At 40.6% G+C, this 21772-nt stretch overlaps 1 protein-coding gene across 2 annotated transcripts in view; it reads left to right on the forward strand.

The window, feature by feature from the left end:
• Positions 1-12262, forward strand: part of HTR2A (5-hydroxytryptamine receptor 2A) — a 70785-nt gene extending 58523 nt beyond the window's left edge. For both annotated transcript variants that reach the window (XM_055426091.2, XM_055426092.2), the window contains exon 4: positions 8769-12262. In XM_055426091.2, the coding sequence (XP_055282066.1) occupies positions 8769-9568 (800 nt within the window). In that variant the 3' untranslated portion in view covers positions 9569-12262. The remainder of the gene's footprint in view (positions 1-8768) is intronic.
• Positions 12263-21772: the final 9510 nt, after the last annotated feature.

A 21772-nucleotide genomic window follows, 5' to 3' on the forward strand; every position in this document is an offset into this window, starting at 1 on the left:
CAACTTCATTGGGGTTGAGGGTGGGGGGTCAATCAAGAGTTTGGGATTAACATATATACACTATTATATAGAACAGATAATCAGTAAGGACCTAGTGTAGAGCACAGGGACGTCTACTCAGTATTCTGCAATAACCTACACAGGAAAAGAATCTGAAGAGGAATGGATATATGCATATGTATAACGAAAGCACTTTAGCTGTACACTTAGTTACTATGTTGTGGTTGTTTAGTTGCCCAGTTGTGTCTGACTCTTTACAACCCAATGAACTGTGGCCCACCTGGCTCCTCTGTCCATGGGATTTCTTCCCAGGTAAGAATACTGGAGTGGGTTGCCATTTCCAGCTCCAGGGGATCTTCCCGACCCAGGGATCGAACCCACGTCTCTTGCATTGGCAGGCAGATACTTTACCACTGAACCACCTGGGAAGCCCTCAATCAACTCAGTTCAGTTCAGTTCTGTCACTCAGTCATGTCCGACTCTTTGCGACTCCATGAATCACAGCACGCCAGTCTTCCCTGTCCATCACCAACTCCAGGGGTTCACTCAAACTCATGTCCATCGAGTCGGTGATGCCATCCAGCCATCTCATTCTCTGTCGTCCCCGTCTCCTCCCACCCCTAGCCCCTCCCAGCATCAGAGTCTTTTCCAGTGAGTCAACTCTTCGCATGAGGTGCCAAAGTATTGCAGTTTCAGCTTTAGCATCAGTCCTTCCAATGAACACCCAGGACTAATCTCCTTTAGAATGGACTGGTTGGATCTCCTTGCAGTCCAAGGGACTCTCAAGAGTCTTCTCCAGCACCACAGTTCAAAAGCATCAATTCTTCGGCAATCAGCTTTCTTCACAGTCCAACTCTCACATCCATACATGACCACGGGAAAAACCATAGCCTTGACTAGATGGACCTTGTTTGGCAAAGTAATATCTCCGCTTTTTAGTATACTATCTAGGTTGGTCATAACTTCCCTTCCAAGGAGTAAGCGTCTTTTAATTTCATGGCTGCAATCAGCACCCTCACTGATTTTGGAGCCCAAAAAAACAAAGTCTGACACTGTTTCCCCATCTATTTCCCATGAAGTGATGGGACCAGATGCCATGATCTTTGTTTTCTGAATGTTGAGCTTCAAGCCAACCTTTTCACTCTCCTCTTTCACTTTCATCAAGAGGATTTTTAGTTCCTCTTCACTTTCTGCCATAAGGGTGGTGTCATCTGCATATCTGAGGTTATTGATATTTCTCCCGGCAATCTTGATTCCAGCTTGTGATTCTTCCAGCCCAGCGTTCCTCATGATGTACTCTGCATATAAGTTAAATAAGCAGGGTGACAATATACAGCCTTGACGGACTCCTATTCCTATTTGGAACCAGTCTATTGTTCCATGTACAGTTCTGACTGTTGCTTCCTGACCTGCGTACAGGTTTCTCAAGAGACAGGACAATCAACTGTACACCAACATAAAAATTAAATTTAAAAAAGCACAACTTCTGGGCTATAAACACAATGGAAAAGGACTGAGGGTCAGAAGAGCACGAGGTCACCTTTCTAGGAAGCAGGGACAGGGAACCAAGGCCACCAGCTTGGGCGGTGAGTGCACAACTGCACGTACGGCAGGCAAACTTGGAGCATTTCTTCCGAGAATTGTACATGACTGCGGCAGAATACAAGCTTGAAAGGCCTCTTGGACATTTAGTCATAATAGTTAAAGAATTGCGACGAAGACTTGGGGCTTAACATAATAACCTCATTCAACACTTTTCTCCCCCAATGAACTACTGCTCTCCATCAGTTCTCCACGTTGCCCTGCTGTTTGCTGCAGGAAGTTGGCCTGAGTCTGTTGGAAAATTAATAGATTTATTTAATGAAGGCAAAGGGCAGAATTTTTAAATTTTGCTTGATTTGGTTTTATTTCACAATCAACACTTTTTACTGCACTTTTAATCCTATACATCTTGGGTTCTTGACACTGGTTGTAGATTAAGATCAGCTAGGTGTTCTTTTGTTTTAATAATAATGTCCTGGCAGGACCTGAGCATTAGTATTGTTCAAAGTACTAACATCAGAACTTCTGGGAATGGAGCCCAGGAGATGAAATTTTCAAAAGCTCCCCAGGTAATTCTGATATGCACGCGAGGTTGAGAATAACTGCAATATAAAAAAGAAACTAGGTGTTGATTATAAGGATTTCAGTTTTAAAATATCTGTCTGGTCTCAAAGATAATGTCTCACTAGAGAAAGTTTCAACTTTGAGAGTAAACAATGAAAAAGAAAGCATCAAGGTACAGAGGCTCATTGGGGACTGTGTGTGTGTGTACTCTGTAGGTAGGGCACTGATATAATTCAGGGGTTATTAATAGCCTTGGGAGCAGGAACTTTTCTGATAATCTGATGAAGACTCTATCTTCTCTAAAACAATCTACATATACATAAATTTTGCAAATTTTAGGGCTATCACCATGTTACTGCAACCAATGTTAAGGACCTCTGATACAGTCATAGACTGTTATAACTACCGTAAAAGGAACAAATAAGCAGGTAAAAAAAATCAACCATAAGAACTGAAAAGCCTAAGACCCCAGTCTTGTGCCCCTAAATTGCTGTGTGATTCTAAACAAATTACCCAAGCTTGCTAAACCTGTTTTTCTATAAAGCGAAATGTTTATCTGCCTATAGGGCAGTGTGGATAACATTTTTACAATTTTGTAAAAATAAAATCATTTCAGAGTAAATGAATAACTGTAAAACTACTTTGAAAAGCTACAGTTTATTATTAGAGATATGCAGGGGGCTTCCCTGGTGGCTCAGTGGTAAGGAATCTGCCTGCCAACGCAGGAGACATGGGTTCGATCCCTGACCTGTGAGGATCCCACATGCTGTGGAGCAACTAAGCCCACGTGCCCCAACTATTGACCCTGTGATCCGGAGCCCGGAGCCGCAATTACTAAGGCCACGTGCTGCAACTACTGAAGTCCAGGAGCCTGCGCTCCATCAACCAGACGAGAAGCCACCACAATCTACTCATGTGTGGCAACTAGAGGGTAGCCCCTGCACTTTGCAACTAGGGAAAAGCCCAAGCAGCAGTTAAGACCAAGCACAGCCAAAAATAAATAAATAAATAAGGTTATTTAGGGAAAAAAAAGAGAGAAATTCAGAATTTATCTAAGAAGAAACATACAATTTCCTGGGTAACTGACATGCATATCTGGCTTTCCCTGTTATGTACACCTGCCTTGTTAGCAGACCATCAATTTGTAAGGAATTCAGCAACTCTTGAGCAGACTCAGAGCTATATTAGAAGCTCTGTACTAGAAGGATGGTAAGCCGCAGCCCCAGTTGGCCTCTATATTCAACCTCTCTCTCCCAAAGGTGTGATGAATAGCCTGCAGTTACCTTGTGTGGTGCTTTCTCTCAAACTGCTAGTAAATCTATTCCTATTACTTAAGAAAAAAAAGGGGGGGCATGCATTAAAATGCAAAGGAAGAGTAGTAGTTTCAGGAGAAAGAAACCTATGAGGCAAAATTTGGTCTTTGAGGCCCTGGGGATTCCCACTGGCTCCCTATCAGAGAATCTCTGCTTCTTATTTCACAAGGAAACACTCTCTCAGAAATACCTTCAGTCCCAAGATATTAAAGTGTAAAAATCTAGGACTGAGAATAAAGTTTGCTTTTCACAGTCAGTGCTGCAGAGTTAAGGCCATTCACCCTGACTGTGGTAAGATGTTAACCAGAGGGGCAAACTTTATATGCAAATTCTAAACAGGGTTACCCTAAAAGAAAGATCACCAACCAAAGCCTTCATATTCCTGGGTGTCTTAAGCTTCCTATTCACTTCATTGTCTTAGTCTTATTAAAAAGAAATAAACAATACACAAGGAGGATCTGATACTGATACTGAATTTCATTTGCTGTTTTCTACTCCTCAGAAAAATATATTAAAATGCAGAGTAGCTCGAACTACTGTTTGTTCACAAAGGAAAATGCTTTATGTGCAGAAATTTCAAGTGAGAGGAGATCTCAGGTCTTCAAAAGCAGCTATTATCAAACAAAGCAACCAGAAAATTAAAGCACTGTAGATGGCTCTGACCACAGTCTTGGCTCTCTGCCAGCATGTCTGTCTCTCTTGGTAGGAGCATTTTTGAATTGCTTATTGTGTCCACAAAGTCTCTCTGAGTGTTCTGCTTCTTTGACGTAAAATTCCTCCCCCTCTTTTATAGAGCATTGCTTTAACTGTATAGTTGGTCTCTCCCTAAACCCTTTTTTACCATCTGCTATGATTGAGGCACTGAACGGAATGGTATATGAGAGCATTCAAAGTGTTTCTGTTACATAAAGAAAAATGGCCATTAAAGACCCAAGCACTTCATTCTGTCCTTCCTAACCAAGGTCCCCCGAGTCGAGGACCTACCTGTGCCTCTTGCCCCACCCACGTTACAGTAGCTCTTCCCCCCAGACCTAATGGAGGAATCTCAGCTTCTATGATCATTCCTCTCCCTCCGTGACCACAGAAGTTGGGCCATTCTGGAAGGGTGTGTGTATGAGAGAGAGAGGAAAAAAATGTCTTCTCCCCAACATCTGAATTCCAAATGATTGAAGAATTTGGTCTCTTAAGCAATCCTATATTCTAGTTAATTGAGAACTGCCACTTATATAAATTACCAGCTCACAAATAGGGCAAGAGGCTTTCAAGGTGGTGACTTCCTCTGGAAAATGCACAGCTAAGAGTTGAATAAAAAAATCATACACTTTTTTTGGATGGTTGGTATTTTGTTTATGTGTATCATGACAAATAGTAATGGCTGTAATTTATCACATTAGAGAAGCAATCAACAGTTCTAGCTGGACAAAATTAAAATTGATTGAGACCCTTTGTCACCCTGGCAGAAGATAATAATTGCATCATTATTTATTAACTAGAGAGCCAATAGCCAAAAGTCTTTTTTAATTTCTTTTGATTTAAGATCTATTATACATTACAGTGGGCTTCCCTGGTAGCTCAGCTGGTAAAGAATCCACCTGCAATGCTGGAGACCTGGGTTCAACCCCTGGGTTGGGGAGATCCCCTGGAGAAGGGAAAAGCTACCCACTCCAGTATTCTAGCCTGGAGAATTCCATGGACTGTATAGTCCAACAGGTCACAAAGAGTCAGACACTACTGAGCAGCTTTCACTTTTTCATCCATTAAAGTCCAGAATATACAAGCAAAGCAAAATATGACAAATTAGGGAAAAGTCAAGTGAATATATTCAATCTGAATAATCCTGGGAAAAGGCTGCTCTTGTGTTTACATCCCATCAGTAGACCATCTACTCTGTACTGAACACTGTCCTGTGTACTCTGCATCTTTGGTTCATTTTATCCTCACCACATCCATGGAAGCACGTTGGCTGCATCCATTCTAAGCAGTGAACAACTACACTAACAAAGATCACGTAGATTAACACAGGAAGCACCTTCTACAGACAGCGCAAACACCTAGAAAGACAAAACACTCTTCTTAGAAACCGCGTCTCAGCTTGCAGGGGGGCAATGCAGACCTGTAGAGAGCAGACCTGTAGAGAGCAGACCTGTGGCCGCAGTGAGGGCAGGAGGCGGCAGGAACTGCCAGAGCGGCATGGAGACGCACACGTTACCGCCTGAAATAGGTTGCCGGGGGATTAGCTGCGCGACACAGAGAGCGCAAAGCCGGTGCTCTGCGACGATCTAGAGGGGTAGGATGGGGTGGGAGGTGGCACGGAGGTTCAAGAGGGACGGGAATATATGTACACCTATGGCTGATTCGCACTGATGTATGACCGAGACCAACACAATATTGTAAAGCAATTATCCTCCAATTAAAAATGTTTTTTTTTTCTAAAAAAGAGTCTTTTGAAGGATAAGCCAAACTGGTATGTATCCAAAATCTCAGAGGATGTTCCTGTTGGAACCACATTTCTTCCGTCTCTCCTTGGCCCACAGCATGTTCCCAGAAACAGGCCAGGGACAGAGAGGAATGAAGGAAATGAAGAGCCACCAACCACACCGAGTGTCCTTGAGAATAGTTCTGACGTCATTTATCTCCACCTTCCAAGAGTCCTGGGATGGCCGTGCACAGACAAGTGACAGATACTGTCGGTTCAGCCTGTGACCATAATGGCCAGTGTCGCAGAGGAAGATTTGCGTCCGGCATTACAGTAACTCAAGCTGATGTACCCTCCTTGCAAGGATGGCCAGTGTGAGGTGACGTGAGGTTAGGACAGTCCGATCCCTGGTTGGATGGAGATGAACTCAACGGAAGTTTTCCAAGGGTAGCAAGAGTCAAGCAAGCAGTAGCTCCTGTTGGCTGGTTTGTGACCACTTATTAGACTCTAAATGATGGTCAGAAGCAAGGACCAGGGCACCCCCTGCTATACAGTTCTGAAGGAGCTAAAAACATGGGCAGGAGATAGAAACTTTTTGCTGACTTTCTCTGGGGTGGTGCTGTGGTTTCTACCCTTCACGAAGGAAGCAACCTTAAACTAAGTTATAAAGAGCATTTGAGGACTTCCCTGGTGGCGCAGTGGATGGGAATCTGCCTGCCAAAGCCGGCAACATGGGCTCCATCTCTGTTCCGGGAAGATTCCACATGTGCAGAGCAACTAAGCCCACGCACCACAACTACCGAGCTGGCGCTCTAGGGTCCATGAGCCACAACTGCTGAAGCTCACTCACCCAGAGCCTGTGCTCCACAGTGAGGGAAGCCCTGAAATGAGAAGCCTGCGCAGCGCCGCAACTGGAGAAAGCCCATGCCAAGCAATGAAGACCCGGCACAGCTTCTCCAGGAAATCTTCCTGACTCAGGGATTGAACCCGGGTCTCCCACATTGTAGGCAGATGCTTTACCATCTGAGCCACCAGGGAAGTCTCTTACAAATAAAACAACTAAACCAAAAAAGAATATTTGATTCTTTCTGCATCATCCTGATTCTTCCTTTATGACAAACACATGATTTCCTGGCCTGACCATTCCCAGGCCAGTAAAGGAAAACATTTCCACTTCCCCAAAACTGTACAGTGATGGTGGTGGCCATCTGGTCGTAACATCATGGGAGAGAAACTAGCATGATTAGAGGCCAACTGTTGTCTTTATTCCCTCTGTTCCTCCCTCTGCCTGAGCCTGCTGCTGCTGCTGCTGCTAAGTCACTTCAGTCGTGTCCGACTCTGTGTGACCCCATAGACGGAAGCCCACCAGGCTCCCCCGTCCCTGGGATTCTCCAGGCAAGAACACTGGAGTGGGTTGCCATTTCCTTCTCCAATGTGTGAAAGTGAAGTCGCTCAGTCGTGTCCAACCCTTAGCGACCCCACGGACTGCAGCCTACCAGGCTCCTCTATCCATGGGATTTTCTAGGCAAGAGTACTGGAGTGGCTTGCCATTGCCTTCTCCGTTGCCTGAGCCAAACATCTCTAAAAGTTCCCCAAATTTGAGTGACAAGGCAACTTGACCATGGACGCAAATTCCCATATATTTGTCTCATTCTGTCCCCAAATCTTATATTTGTCAATAAGAAAAGCCCATGGCTGCTAATTTGTTTGTAATCTACCCTTCTGAATGCTTTACTTATAAAATTATTATTAAAAATATATAATAACTTTTATGGGACATTAGGAATGTGGATACCAACTCTGTATTTAACAATATTAGAGAAGTATTAAACTTCTATGTAGGAATGGGAATGGTACCATGATAAATCAGGATTTTTAAGAGTGCATGGCTTTTATAAACACACACTAAAATATTTACAGATTGAATGATATGATGTCTTGGATTTGTTTCAGAATAACATGGGAGGGTTGCACCAGGTGGGGATATGGCTGAAACAAGATTGGCCTCCAGCTGATCATTGTTGAAGCTGGGTGATAGGCTCATTGTGCTGGATTTTGTGTTGTGGTGTTTGTATATGTCAGAAGTTTTCCATAATAAAAAGCTTTTTATAAAAAAAAGAATCAAAACAGGTTAAAGTTACTTTAAATTCACATTAGAAAATCATATTTTCAAAAATGCTTAAAAATATATGCAGTTTTATGATTTAACATTAAATGAGATTTAAAGCTATACATAAAATATTGCCCGTATATATATTTACATATGCATGTAAATGGAAAACAAAAACTATGGAAAAAGCAAATTATGGGTGCCCCTGACTGGCAAGAATACATGTTATTATTCGTAACTTGTTACTTTTTTTCATTTTCCTAATTTTCTAGAAAGAAATACATTAACTTTTTAATTTTATGAATTTATTTGTATAAATCATGCTTGTGATGCATAAGGTGAAAGAGTTATAGAATTGTACATGAAATAGAATCTGAATTTGTTTTTAAATGTGTGTGCATGGTGTGTGTATATGTATCTAAAATAAACATCATCAAATTTTTAATGATGATTATCTCTGAGTGATGGCATCATTGGTCATTTTTATTTTATTTTTTTTGGTCTCAATCTGTTTCTTCTTCAATCAATAAGTATAATGTTATAATCAGAAAAACAGCATAAGAAAAGTTAATTTATTGCTATTTCTTTATAAGTAAAGGATTGTCTATGTAGGTCAATATAAATACAAGGAACTATGTAGTGTATACTTAATGAAACAGATAAGTAAGTCCAAGGGAATTTTAATTCTCTTTGAAAGTATATGTTAAGCTTTTAAACAACGCTGATATAAAATTATTCTAACAGCCACCATTATGCGGTAATGCTCTTGCCTTCATATACTCACTTCCTTAATAATCGTGGCTCGTTTTCCGTCCATCTCCAGGTATATCCATGCCAATACCAGTCTTTGGGCTCCAGGACGATTCCAAAGTCTTTAAGGAAGGGAGTTGCTTACTCGCGGATGAGAACTTTGTCCTGATTGGCTCTTTCGTGGCCTTTTTCATTCCCTTAACCATCATGGTGATCACCTACTTTCTCACCATCAAGTCGCTCCAGAAAGAAGCCACTTTGTGTGTGAGCGATCCTGGAACACGGACCAAATTAGCTTCTTTCAGCTTCCTGCCTCAGAGCTCCCTGTCTTCGGAAAAGCTCTTCCAGCGGTCCATCCACAGGGAGCCAGGCTCCTATGGCAGGAGGACTATGCAGTCCATCAGCAACGAGCAGAAGGCTTGCAAGGTGCTGGGCATCGTCTTCTTCCTGTTTGTGGTGATGTGGTGCCCCTTCTTCATCACCAACATAATGGCTGTCATCTGCAAAGAGTCCTGCAACAGGGATGTCATCGAAGCCTTGCTCAACGTGTTTGTTTGGATCGGTTACCTCTCCTCAGCAGTCAACCCACTGGTGTATACACTGTTCAATAAGACCTATAGGTCAGCCTTTTCCAGGTATATTCAGTGTCAGTACAAGGAAAATAAAAAACCATTGCAGTTAATTTTAGTGAACACTATCCCGGCCTTGGCCTACAAGTCCAGTCAACTCCAAATGGGACCGAAAAAGAATTCGAAGAAAGATGACAAGATGACAGATAATGACTGCACTATGGTTGCTCTAGGAAAGGAGCATTCAGAAGCTGCTCCTGCAGACAGTAGCAACACAGTGAATGAAAAGGTTAGCTGCGTCTGATGGACTGGTTGCCATAGCAACCGTGGAGGGCAACGCGGAGTCCATTTTCCCTCTCTGGGAGGGGAAAAAATTGGGAGACTGGAGAAAATTAGGCCAGTCTAGTGGAACCAACAATAATATCTATATGCCTCATTTTATTCTGCCAATGAAAAGCAGGGTTCAATGCCACAAAAGGTTCACTTCAAAAATATTCTGACAGCATTTCAGCTGTGAGCTTTAGGATATTATTTTTAACATTGTAAATGATGTGTCTTTAAAGTAATTAGCTTTTATTGTATGATTACAATGAGGCCATAAGTAAATCTAAATTATCTTCTATTTTCAAGTGGAAACCTCACTGCTATGTCGTTAATTGATGGCATGAGTTGGGTACCTTTTGCTGTAAATAAAAATAGCTCTAAATAGTGAAATATTGGTTACATATAATGGCCTCTTACATAAAGAAAAATTCTCTTTAAAACTTACCATGATACATACTTTGAATGATAACAACAAAAAGACACTAAGGACAGTGTTATGAAATCTGTATTGCTATGATACTTAAAAGAAATACTTGACAACTTTTTCATTCCTGCTTTTTCATAGATGCCATTTTGAAATATTCACAGAGCTGCTGGCATTTGCTGCACTTCAAGTTAATTCTTCTCAGAAGTGAACACGATTTTAAATGTTATTTAGTAACTATTGCTGCTTTCTCTTCTTCTACTTGTGCTTTATTCTGAATTTCCAATGTGGTCTTGTTTAGTGTTTGCTCTACTAGGTAAACCTATCAAAAGGATAATCAAACATTACCAGATACGTTTCTAGAAACTGCTTCTCCTAAACAGCACTGTAGAAGTGTTTGGTATCTTTCCCTTTAATGACTGCATTGTGCATGCGCTCCTCTGAGCAGTAAAGCAGTATTGATGTAACTGTCAGGATTGAGGAACAGACTCAGGTTTTTGGCTACTGACTGCAGTAGAGTCTTAGGTTTGTTTGTTCAGTTGTCCAGTCAGGTCCGACTCTTTGTGACTCCAGGGACTGCAGCATGCCAGTCCATGGGGTCTTGGGACAACTCTGTAAAACACAGCGATCCTCCTGTTGGCATCCATTAGGTAAATCAGTGCTTTCAGATCAATGTATGCTATTTACTAAAACTGCTCAGTTTTGGATTCACAATTGGTGATTGAGTGTACACTATGTGTGAAGAAATGCCCTAGGTATAAAGTTATAAAAATAATTAAAACAAGATCTTTGCCTTTAAAGAAAAATAACCTGATTACAATGGTTCTTATCAAAAATAGAAATTAACAGACATTTAGAGAACCAGTTCAATTTATTTCCTTCTCATCTGGCTCAGAAACAGGTTTGTTTCTACTCTGAGGATCGTCTTCCCAGTTAGTTTCCTGATGTTTGCCCATGAATACCCACCAAATGAAGGAGGGGGAAAATACCACTGAAGGTCAAAATCTGCAAATTAATTTAGGAATACACACTTCAACCTTGACCCCAACTCTGACTACCAAATATTGAGCGAAATCTTTGCTCCATTTTCCTAAAAACAACTCATTTATTACTCACTGACACTGGACTCTCTACCCCTAAAAAAGTGGTAATGTAATATTTTGTAGGAAAGTTTGCTAAAGAGACAGAGATGAACAGCAGTTAATTCACCTTGATATTACATTACTCTAAGTTAAACTGCACTTTCTTATTGGAACAGATGTTAGATATGTTATTACAATACTGAAGCCTCTCTATGAATCAAAAATAGTTTTCTGCTCTACAACATTTGAAAAAAAAAAACTATTTGAAAACTAAAGAATGTGGGAAATACCATTGTGTAATTTGGAAATGCATTTAGGACTATCCTATTAATAATTATGTCCTTTTAAGTACATTGAACGGTGTCTTTTTCAAAGCTAGAATTTATGGTAAGCTGCTAATACCTAGGCTCCATTTGAACTGAACTGTTTTAATGATTATACCATACTAGCTGACACAAAGTTTAAAAAGTCTCTGCTCTAATGTATTTTGCCTTAGTTTATAACTCTGCACATCTCATAATATAGCAAAGACTACAGATTCTACACCCATATACTCAATCTTGGTCAGAATGAACATAAATACTGCCTGATATGTCTTTTGACTACATATATATTACAAATGTGTATGTTTTTCTCTCCATAATTATCTCTTCAAGTGTATATAGACAAACATGCATCTGTATACTTGTACAGACATGTTCCCATGCACTTTATTCAGTATTTATATATTTATATGGAGGAAAGCAAGAGTCATTACTGAAAACATTTAGTATATACACGTGTGCATGTTTGTATCATGTCAGTTTAAATGTGAATTTCATGTTCTAAAGTTTCTATGATCTTCCATTGCTGTCAAAGCAGATTAAAATGTAACAGAGGTGTCAGCTCTTTAAATAAACTGGAAGTTGACCTAATTTTGTGGGAAGACTAACACAATTCTATGAGGGTGATGAAAGCAATGTTCCTTTTATATACTTGACTGATCCTAAATAAAATGGTAATTTTGGGCTCTTTGTTAAGTCTGGGGACTTTTGGATTACTAAGTTTTGTGGGTGTTGGTTTTTTTTTTTTTTTTGCCCCATCACACAGCTTGCAGGATCTTAGCTCCCCAAATAGGTATTGACCCACGCTCTTGGCAGCAAAACATGGGAATCCTAACCATTAGACCACCAGGGTTAGGTATGTTAAAAAGCCCACTAAGGCTTTTTAACATACCTATTACTCCAATGAAACAGTCCTTGACTTATTTATGAATCTGTGATTTCAAAGACTCATTCCTAGTCAATATTAAAGTAGAGTGACCAATCTTATTTTCCTTTAAGTTGAATGGTAGATTCTTCCACATTTAAAGAAAAGAATTAAGTGTCATAGAGAAACCGGTTTAAAACATGCTTAATCTACTTGGGCACAGCGCCATCTCATGGTCATTTTTTAAAGTGCTACCACAGAAAAATTGAACCAAGTTACTGTAACTGCTTTTGCCAAGGGTGCTTTCTCCACTGGTGCATCAGTGAAAGGTATTTATAAAGTGTTAAATTATTGCGTGCCATGTGGGACACGTAGAGTGAAGATTATTTTATGTTATGATTTTAATCAAAGCTAAATCGATTTTAAGAAAGAATAAATAATTATAAATAAAGTATACTCAAAAATAAAGGCAGTTTTGTGAGTCTACCGCTGTATCTGCTAAAGAGAGTTGCCTGAAACCCCCCAAGTGATCAGGCTGGAAGCTCCAGGCACCATCCAGGTATTCTGAGAGCACAAAGCCTGTGCTCCTGGAGTTCAGTCACAAGAGCTAGGACCCTCCCGGTTGAGTTAGATCCATGGTGATGGTCCAGTTTCTAGTTATCTGTAGCAGACAAATGCTCCGTGTTTCATCACCATATCTGGCCCCACCTGTGGGTACACCTGCCTGTGGGAACACATATACAGCTGTACCCAAAGACATTCATAGGTACAGACACACACACATTTTCACACAAGCTAGTTTCAAGAATTATTTAAAGTAGAGATGTTATATCATTAAATAAACAGGAAAGTTGCTCTGATTCATTGTTTGACCTCTGAATGTAGGGGAAAGGGACGTAGGGATATCCAGGATCTTTTCCAGGTATTTCCAGCTCCATGTGTTGAGAACCTGTCTTACTGCCAGGCAGTAAGTTGTTTGCTTTACTTGCTTCACCTGATGAAGCAAACCTACAGGTATGTATTATTATTCCCTCTTTTTCACAGATGAAGAAACTGAGATTCAGAAAGGTTAGTAACGTGCCTTGAGGTCACACAGCTGGCAACAAAAGTGATGAGTGCAAGCCTGGGTCATCTGACTCTGAAGCAGAAACTCTGTCCCCTGCTCAATTTGGTACAGGAGAACGAACACTGGACTTAGAACCAAAAGATGCGAGTTCCCATCTTAGCTCTCTGTGCACTGATTATCTGAACCTGGACAAGTCATTCCCTGAGCCTTGTCTCTAAACTGGAACTACTAGTACTTGTCTTGGCTAACTAACCACATTGCTTAAATGAGATCATGGCTATGGCTGTGCTTGATAACCTATGAAGCACTACATAAATGTTATAGATGTGTTGCTATTAAAAAGAAAAAACGCCTCTATACATTATTAGCCATCAGAGCAAATTCTAGACAAAACTGGGGGTAAGCAACATTATTATTCAACAGCTTCTACTAGCCTTTCTCTGAATGCTTCTCATTTTTGACAACCATTTGTTTCTGTTTTGTTCTTACCATAGTGGAGAATTCCCTTCACTGGTTTTCTTCTATTTACAACAAAACTTATTTACGTTATGCGCCATTCCCTCTAGTTTCTCCTCTTTTCTGGAGTGCTAGTAAATAATTCTAACAAGTAATTTGGGCTTCCCAGGCGGCTCGGAATCCACCTGCCAATGCAGGAGATGAGGGTTCGATCCCTGGGTCGCGAAGATCCCCTGGAGGAGAAAATGGCAACCCACTCCAGTTTTCTTGCCTGGGAAATCCCATAGACAGAGGAGCCTGGCAGGCTACAATCCATGGGGTTGCAAAGAGTCAGACACGACTGAGCAATTAAACAGCAACAACTAGTAACTCAAGCTGATGACTCATTGTCTCTCACAGATCCCTTCAGCTGCCCACCATGAGGATAAACCAAACTCAAAAATTTTAAAAACAAGAGAGACAAGGCGGAAGAAATCTGAGGGCAAGAAACATCCTCCCAGTATTCAAATGATCCACAGAAAAACAGGTGCCTTCAGACACTTCATAATTTATATAAAGTTTTATAACTTAACACTGAGCTTTAATCCACGGTAACAACGATGATTTTGAAAGAAACATCTGTGACTTTAACGATGTCATTCTAAACTGAGGACAATACAATATTACTAAGCTTTCTCTTAATGGATATTTTCCCCAGTTGTTGCAAACAATTTGCACAATGTGAGAGTCACATGTTAAGTTTTATCTGGGGCAAAATGAGGACTGCAGCCCAGGGTACCGCATTTCAGACAGACACGAGACACTGCTCCAAGGAGGTGAGGGGAAGAGTCGGGATGTATAGGAGTTTTGCAACAAAGGGCAGGTAGCGGGGAACATCAAAAAATTACTGTTAAAGAAAGAAAGCAGGTATGTTAAGTCAAGGAATTTAACGCTTTTCTATGTATTGGAAGATGCAAGAGTCTGGGCTCACTGAAATCCTTCCTTTGGTACACACCTCAGCTGTCTGGGGCCAGTATCCTGTGTTTTCACATCTGAAATTTCCTCAGGGCTCAACACAGGGAGTGGCTGCAGTCTGGTGGCTGCTAGATGGCATGGACTCTCTCCTTCCTGAGTTTCCTCAGGGCTCACCAGCTCACGGTGGAAGGCTGCAATCACTGATGACAGTGACATCCTTGTTTATTGACACGGCAGGAAATGCTCCTTTTCTCACAGCAAATATGCAATAGAGCAGAACTTCTTTGTTAATTTTTATCATTTTTTAAATGATAAATTTTATCATTTTGCAGGCAGTTTGCAAAGACAAATAGCTTCCCCATTTTCCCTTAGTGGCATTCCCATCCGTCTTGGTTCTGTTATTTGTTTCTGATATTTAACACCAGCTGTCCACCTGAGCCAACAATGTTACGGGGCGTTTTCACATCCAGTTGGAGCCTCAGGATTTGCTGTGATTCCACTGGAGCAGAAGACTGAGACAGAAAACCTACATCTGCTGCTAATGTCTAACCTTGGTCTTAGTTGAAGCGTCTTTTCCCCCAAGTGTATAATGAATACTTAGAGTCAATGATCTTTGCAGAGTCTAAGGCTATGCTTCCCTGAGTGCTAGGGAGTCCAGTCAAGGCTTTGATGAACCAAGGCATAACTTTCTGTGCACAGAATATTCTGGAACCCACAATTCACACATTTTCTTAAATTCTTTAATTTCAAATAAAAGACAGCTTTAACTTTTATATGGGGATCTTATGAGAAAAATCAAGTTATTAATAATTTCAGGAGTTTCTAAGATATGAGACCAAATGTCTGATATCAATAGGAAGGATTTCTGCTGAGGCATTTTCCTCAAAGTCAGCCCCTCTTCGGTAGTTTCTAGCTGTTTCAAGATATCAAGTTGCTCTTTTAAACAGCTCCCTGAAGAACAAATGTTCCCACTATTCGAGTCCTTGAAGTGTTAAAATGTCAAAGCCCAAACAGAGGTAGAATGCACAATGCAGAGAAACCTCCCTTTTTTAAAAGCTAGATTTTTGTTGAAAATGAGCCAAGGTCATTTAAGTTTTTATTTATAATTGAGATTATGAGGTCTTAAAAGGGTGCTTATTCTGGCTTCTAGAGAGGAGTACGATTTGTCCTTCCTATCGTACACTGACTTCAGATATTGAAAGGTAATAATATGCTATTATTCAGATGCTCTTGTTTTAGTTGAGGTGACCCCAAGTGCAGAGCTGAGACACGGACTGGGATGCAGGTTGTTTACGTGGGAAATGATGCCAGGAAGCAGAAAGAAATAAGGAAGAGGTAAAAGTCTAATGAAGGGTATGGTATCAAGGATGCTATAGACAATTAGGACTCAATTCCACCAGCAGTAGGAGACAACTTGGAACTCTGCAATGCAGGTAACTGAAATCAAACGTGAGCCAAAGACAACTGGTCAAGATCTTACTTAAGTGTTTTATTCAGTTGGTAATTAATCATGGCCAGTTTCCCTGGTGGCTCACTTGTTAAAAATCCACCTATAATGCGGGAGACCTCGGTTCGAGCCCTGGGTTGGGAAGATCCTCTGGATAAAGGAAAGGCTACCCCCTCCAGTATTCTGGCCTGGAGTATTCCTTGACTATATAGTCCATGGGGTCGCAAAGAGTCAGACATGACTGAGTGACTTCACTTTCAAAAGTCATTATGCTTCCTCAATAGAAAATGGTATCATTATAGTCAGTAACAATTTTTAAATAAAGATATCCTCATACTACATGATCACATCTAAATTTACTCCTGAGACCCTCCAACCAGCATGCATGTTTCATACAGAATCGATCTCAGAAGCACGCTGCAGATAATTCTTTTCAACTCTGCCAAGACAGTTATGGACAGTCATTATCATTCCTACAGGAGCTGTAGAAGACCTTAAAAAAAAGCGCTCTACAGTCTGGATATGTAAAAGAGAAATTCTTTGTACAAGTTCCATTTGTTTAGCCCAATTTTTTGTATGAGTTCTATTTATTTAGCCTAAGTGATCAATCTAAAGTATTGAAATGGAAAGAACAGAAAGAAACAAAATCAATATATTTAAGAGCCAGAGGAGCCTAGACACCATGCAGTTCAGGCTCTTTATTAGCAGAAGTGGTGATGAAGAGTCAGAAAATTTAAATAAATTATCCAACTCCACCTGACCTAGTAGCATCCGAGTCCGTTATGGGATTCAGGCCTCCCAATCTCTACTTTTCTCCTTATATGAACAATGGATCTAAGAAGGGTCCATTGGTTTATGGACTATGTGGCTTATTTGGTCATACCACTAATATATATTTAAATCAATATAAATATATATTTAAATCAAGTTCAGATACCAATGTTGCAAACTCACTTACTTTCTCAACAGGTTTATTAGCGAGGTCTACTGGACAGGGAGGCCTGGCGTGCTGTGATTCATGGGGTTGCAGAGAGTCGGACACGACTGAGCAACTGAACTGAACTGTGTGCATGTTATACCTAAGACATCATTAAGTATGAGAAGACTAGGAATGGAATTACTTTTTTAAAAAAATAATAGAAATAAGACATTTCAAGAGGAATTATCCTGTCTTCTTTATAAAATTTATATTGATTTTGTGGAACTTACTTTGTCAAAAAATGGCCTAAATAACATGTGGCTAACTTGACACAGCTACCCAGGGATGCCTCTCATGAGACTGCATCTGACAGAGGTCCCCTGAAGCAATGCCACCACCATTGGCAAAAGTGTTAAGAACAGCATTTGGAAATTAGTTTTAAAGGGGAAAAAATTAAAATTAGATAAAATGTTCAATATCACTATCTGCAGTTTCCACTACGAAAATCTACATTAGAAGATCCATGGTTAAAATCTCCATTAGAAGACCCATACAATAGAGTGTATATAAAAAAAGAATATCCAAAAGATGGGAATCAGGTCAATATAGAAAAGCAAATGAAGAAGAATTTTTTTTTAAATAAAAGGAACAAAATTTAAAACAATGATAAAAATTAAAACTAATTTGCTCAGCATGCACACATTTAATCATTTGAATTTGACTCTTTGACCTCTACAATGAGACACATCTACAAGTATTTAATTTCTAAAAATGAGATGATGGGTTTTTTTCTAAATTAGCAGGAAAACAGAAAATAGTTATTCATGAATGATTTGAGTATGACACATTTAGGAAAACTAAACATTTTTAAGACTGAAGAGAAAGAAGAGTGATTTGCATGAAAATGTATGTTATACTTGGCCTTCAAATATAATCACCAGAGGACTCAACTATGGTTAATTCATCCCTGCAATTGTCTGAAGTAGAAAGTGGAAGCTATTACTCACAGTTAGTCCTTTACCCATTCACCAGATAAATCAGACCGAGTCCAGAAGCCCATTAAGACCACTCAAAAGGAGTTCAAATCATAATCATGATGCAAATAGCAAGTTATCTCAATTTATATTAAGTATATAAATAAAATATTGAAGCTATGGGTGTACTTATCTAATGTTCTTTAAGAAATTCGTTTTAATGACTTTGAAAGATAAACTATTTTCCCCTTGGAGAATAATACTTTTTATTTAAATTTAGTAACAGCTTCTGTTGCTCATGGCTTTGAGCAGTCCTACTTGGTTCTAAGAATTCAGATAAAGTACAACTACCCACTTATAGTCGGAGAAGGCAATGGCAAGCCACTCCAGTACTCTTGCCTAGAAAATCCCATGGATGGAGGAGCCTGGTAGGCTGCAGTCCATGGGGTCGCTAAGGGTCGGACACGACTGAGCTACTTCACTTTCACTTTTCACTTTCACACATTGGAGAAGGAAATGGCAACCCACTCCAGTGTTCTTGCCTGGAGAATCCCAGGGACGGGGAGCCTGGTGGGCTTCCGTCTATGGGGTCACACAGAGTCGGACATGACTGAAGTGACTTAGTAGCAGCAGCAGCAGCAACCCACTTATAGGTAGATAGGTAGGTGTGTCTATAAATGATAAATTAGCAATGTTTTTACATTTTGGGGGGAAACAATGAAATTAAACCCAGAACCTTCAGCCTACCTTCCTTACTATAGGAGAGAAAAGCAGAAAGAAGACACAGGTGTAAATATTTATTTACATTCCTACAGCCATCTATTTATCTCATCATAACCAATGAGGAAACTGAGTCTGAGAGGGAAATTAGCTCAATTTCACCAGACTAAGGAGCAGAATCCAAGAGCAGATCTGTATGACTTAAGTTTGTACTGTTTCCTGTTTCTACTATGCCGAAGATCAGAAAACATTTTCAGAAAAGAGTCAAATAGTATATATTTTAGGTTTTGTAGGCCATATAAACTGTCACAGCCATTCAATTCTGCTGTTGTAATGTGAAAGCAGCCACAGACAATTAGCAAACGAGAGGATGAGGCGGTCTTCCAGAAAGACAGTATTTACAGAAGCAGGGTGTGGTCCAGACAAATCCCATTGGCCATGGTTAGCCAGTCTCTGAATTACACCATTCAAGAACAATAAAAATAATTACATCTAATACTATGGGCTTTCTTGCTGGCTCAGTGATAAAGAATCCGCCTGCCAAGGCAGGAGACGTGGGTTCAATCCCTGAGTTAGGAAGATCCCCTGGAGAAGAAAATGGCAACTCACTCCAGATTCTTGCCTGGAAATCCCATGGACAGAGGAGGCTGGCTATAGTTCATGGGGTTGCAAGAGTTCGACATGACTTAGCAACTGAACAACAACAGCAATACACCCCACAGACTTCATAACTACGTATTTGAGCCCTGATTGAAAGTCAAGTATTGTGTTAGGTCTTTAATATATCATTTTATTTAATTCTTATAAGATCAAAATTATATGCTTAATCCTACCATCATCTGCATTTTGTGTATAAGGAAACTGGAGATTAAGTGACATGCCCCAGCTCATACATAGTAACCAACAGAGTCAGATTTTGAATCAATATTCATATTCTCAGCTATTTGCTCTATTTCTTCCCTAATTCAAAAATGCAAGAGTAGGATTTCCCTGGTTGTCCAGTGGTTAGGGCTCTGTGCTTTCACTGCAGGGAGCATGGGTTCAATCCCTGGTTGAGGAACTAAGATCTCACATGCCACACAGCACAGCCAAAAAAATAAAGTAAAATAAAAACTTAAAAAAAAAATACAGGAGCACATCACCATCAGGCCTGAGTCTGCCTGGCCTGAGTTAAACTGACAGATGAAGCTTAACAGAACTCTAACCTTGAGACTTTAAACCAGCTCCAGGAGTTGGTGATGGACAGGGAAGTCTGGCATGCTGCAGTCCGTGGGGTTGCCAAGAGTCAGACGTGACTGAGTAATGGAACTAAACTGAACTGAACCTTGCGAAGGCACAGCTTTTCCCAAAGTACCTAACTTACAATACAGGTTAAATTAGACTTTGCTGAATAAACATAATTTTAACCCATAAGGACAGTTCACCATCAACATGATTAATTCTCTCCATAAATGACGGTTCTTGATCTTACATGATACAATCACGACAGGTGGATTGTTGTTTGTTCTCCTGGTTCACCTTCACGCCCGCAGAATGTAACATTCAGATCCTCTTAAAGGGGAGAACAAATAAACCCTATGCCTTTCATTCAGTAAAATTATGCCCCAAAATAACTTTTTTATATATCCATTCTATTTCTTGCACTAACAAATAAAACCTGAAGGGGGAAGATACTATTTAAAATGAGTGTTAGGCCTGCTAATTTGTTGAAAAATCTCCATCAAGTTCCTCCATCAATAAAGGAGTTTATGGTCAGGATACACACAGGAACGAGCAAGCAGGAATCACTGAAGTCAAAGAGGCTCCGCAGAAACCCAGAAAGAAAGGCACAGCCAGCTCTGTACCAAACCCAGGGCTGCCTGAGGTTACACAGGGCCGAGCTCCCCCACATCTCCATGGGATTCAGCTGCGGTCTCCCAGGCAGCGCCCCTCTTCCTTCTCCAGCTCCTACACACTGACGTCCTTCATTTTCTCCTTCCTTTTCACATCCTCGCTCATGTCTACCATGACCGCGTTTGTCTTCTACACCTGCCACTCATGACTTAATCTTTTCCATACTCCTCTGTTCAGATTTCTAAGAGAGAGTGAGCGGGTTGGCTGAGGGTCTCCCTGTCGGGGCAGAGACTTTGTTCTGAGCTTCTCACCAGAGTTTGGCCAGATGCCCCAATCCAACCAGTTGTGGTGGGTGGTGCCGAGTGTTTCCCTGCTGGATCCCTGGACAGAAGAAAAGTTTCCACACAAGGATCTAAAAAGTGTCAGTACTGTGTCTGGTCAAAACCTTCTCCAAAATAAACAGAGAATCTATTGACTCTGCTAAGGGTTGTTGTCTCTTTCAAACAGCACTCCCATTTCTTACTTCACTTTTTGCTACCTTCCAGGACAACTATTTTCAATTTCCAATCTGTTGTTGTTGTTGTTTAGTCACCCAGTTGTGTCCAGATCTTTTCAACCCCATGGACGGCAGCACACCAGGCTTCCCTGTCCTTCACCATCTCCCGGAGTTTACTCAGACTCATGCACATTGAGTCAGCGATGCCATCCAACCATCTCATCCTCTGCTGCCCCCTTCTCCCGTCACCTAATCTATAACAACAGAACATTCACACTTTAAAGAAAGTCACCAAAAAGTGAGCCAGCCAAGTTTTCTTTAATGGCACAATCTGCAAAAGAGTCATTGCTAAAAGTATACAGAAGCTTAAATGTGAAGTTCAGGAAATACAATGGACAGGAGACAAACTAAGCTCAATGATGCTTCTCCAACACTTGCCCTGAGAATCATGATTTGATGACCTCAACAAGCAATCATAGTGCATTGTGATTAAAATAGCCATGTTACAATCTGAAGAAAATTGGGCAATTCAGGAGGAAAAATCTGCCAAGCCTCAGAAAGGAGAAAGTCATTTAGTATCTGAATTAGAAACATTCATGTCATTGGGCTGATATAGTCTTCCAAC

This window comes from Moschus berezovskii, chromosome 13 (assembly GCF_049115385.1).
Source record: "Moschus berezovskii isolate FMDL1 chromosome 13, NW_MosBer_1.0, whole genome shotgun sequence".
NCBI classification, from domain to species: Eukaryota; Metazoa; Chordata; class Mammalia; order Artiodactyla; family Moschidae; genus Moschus; species Moschus berezovskii.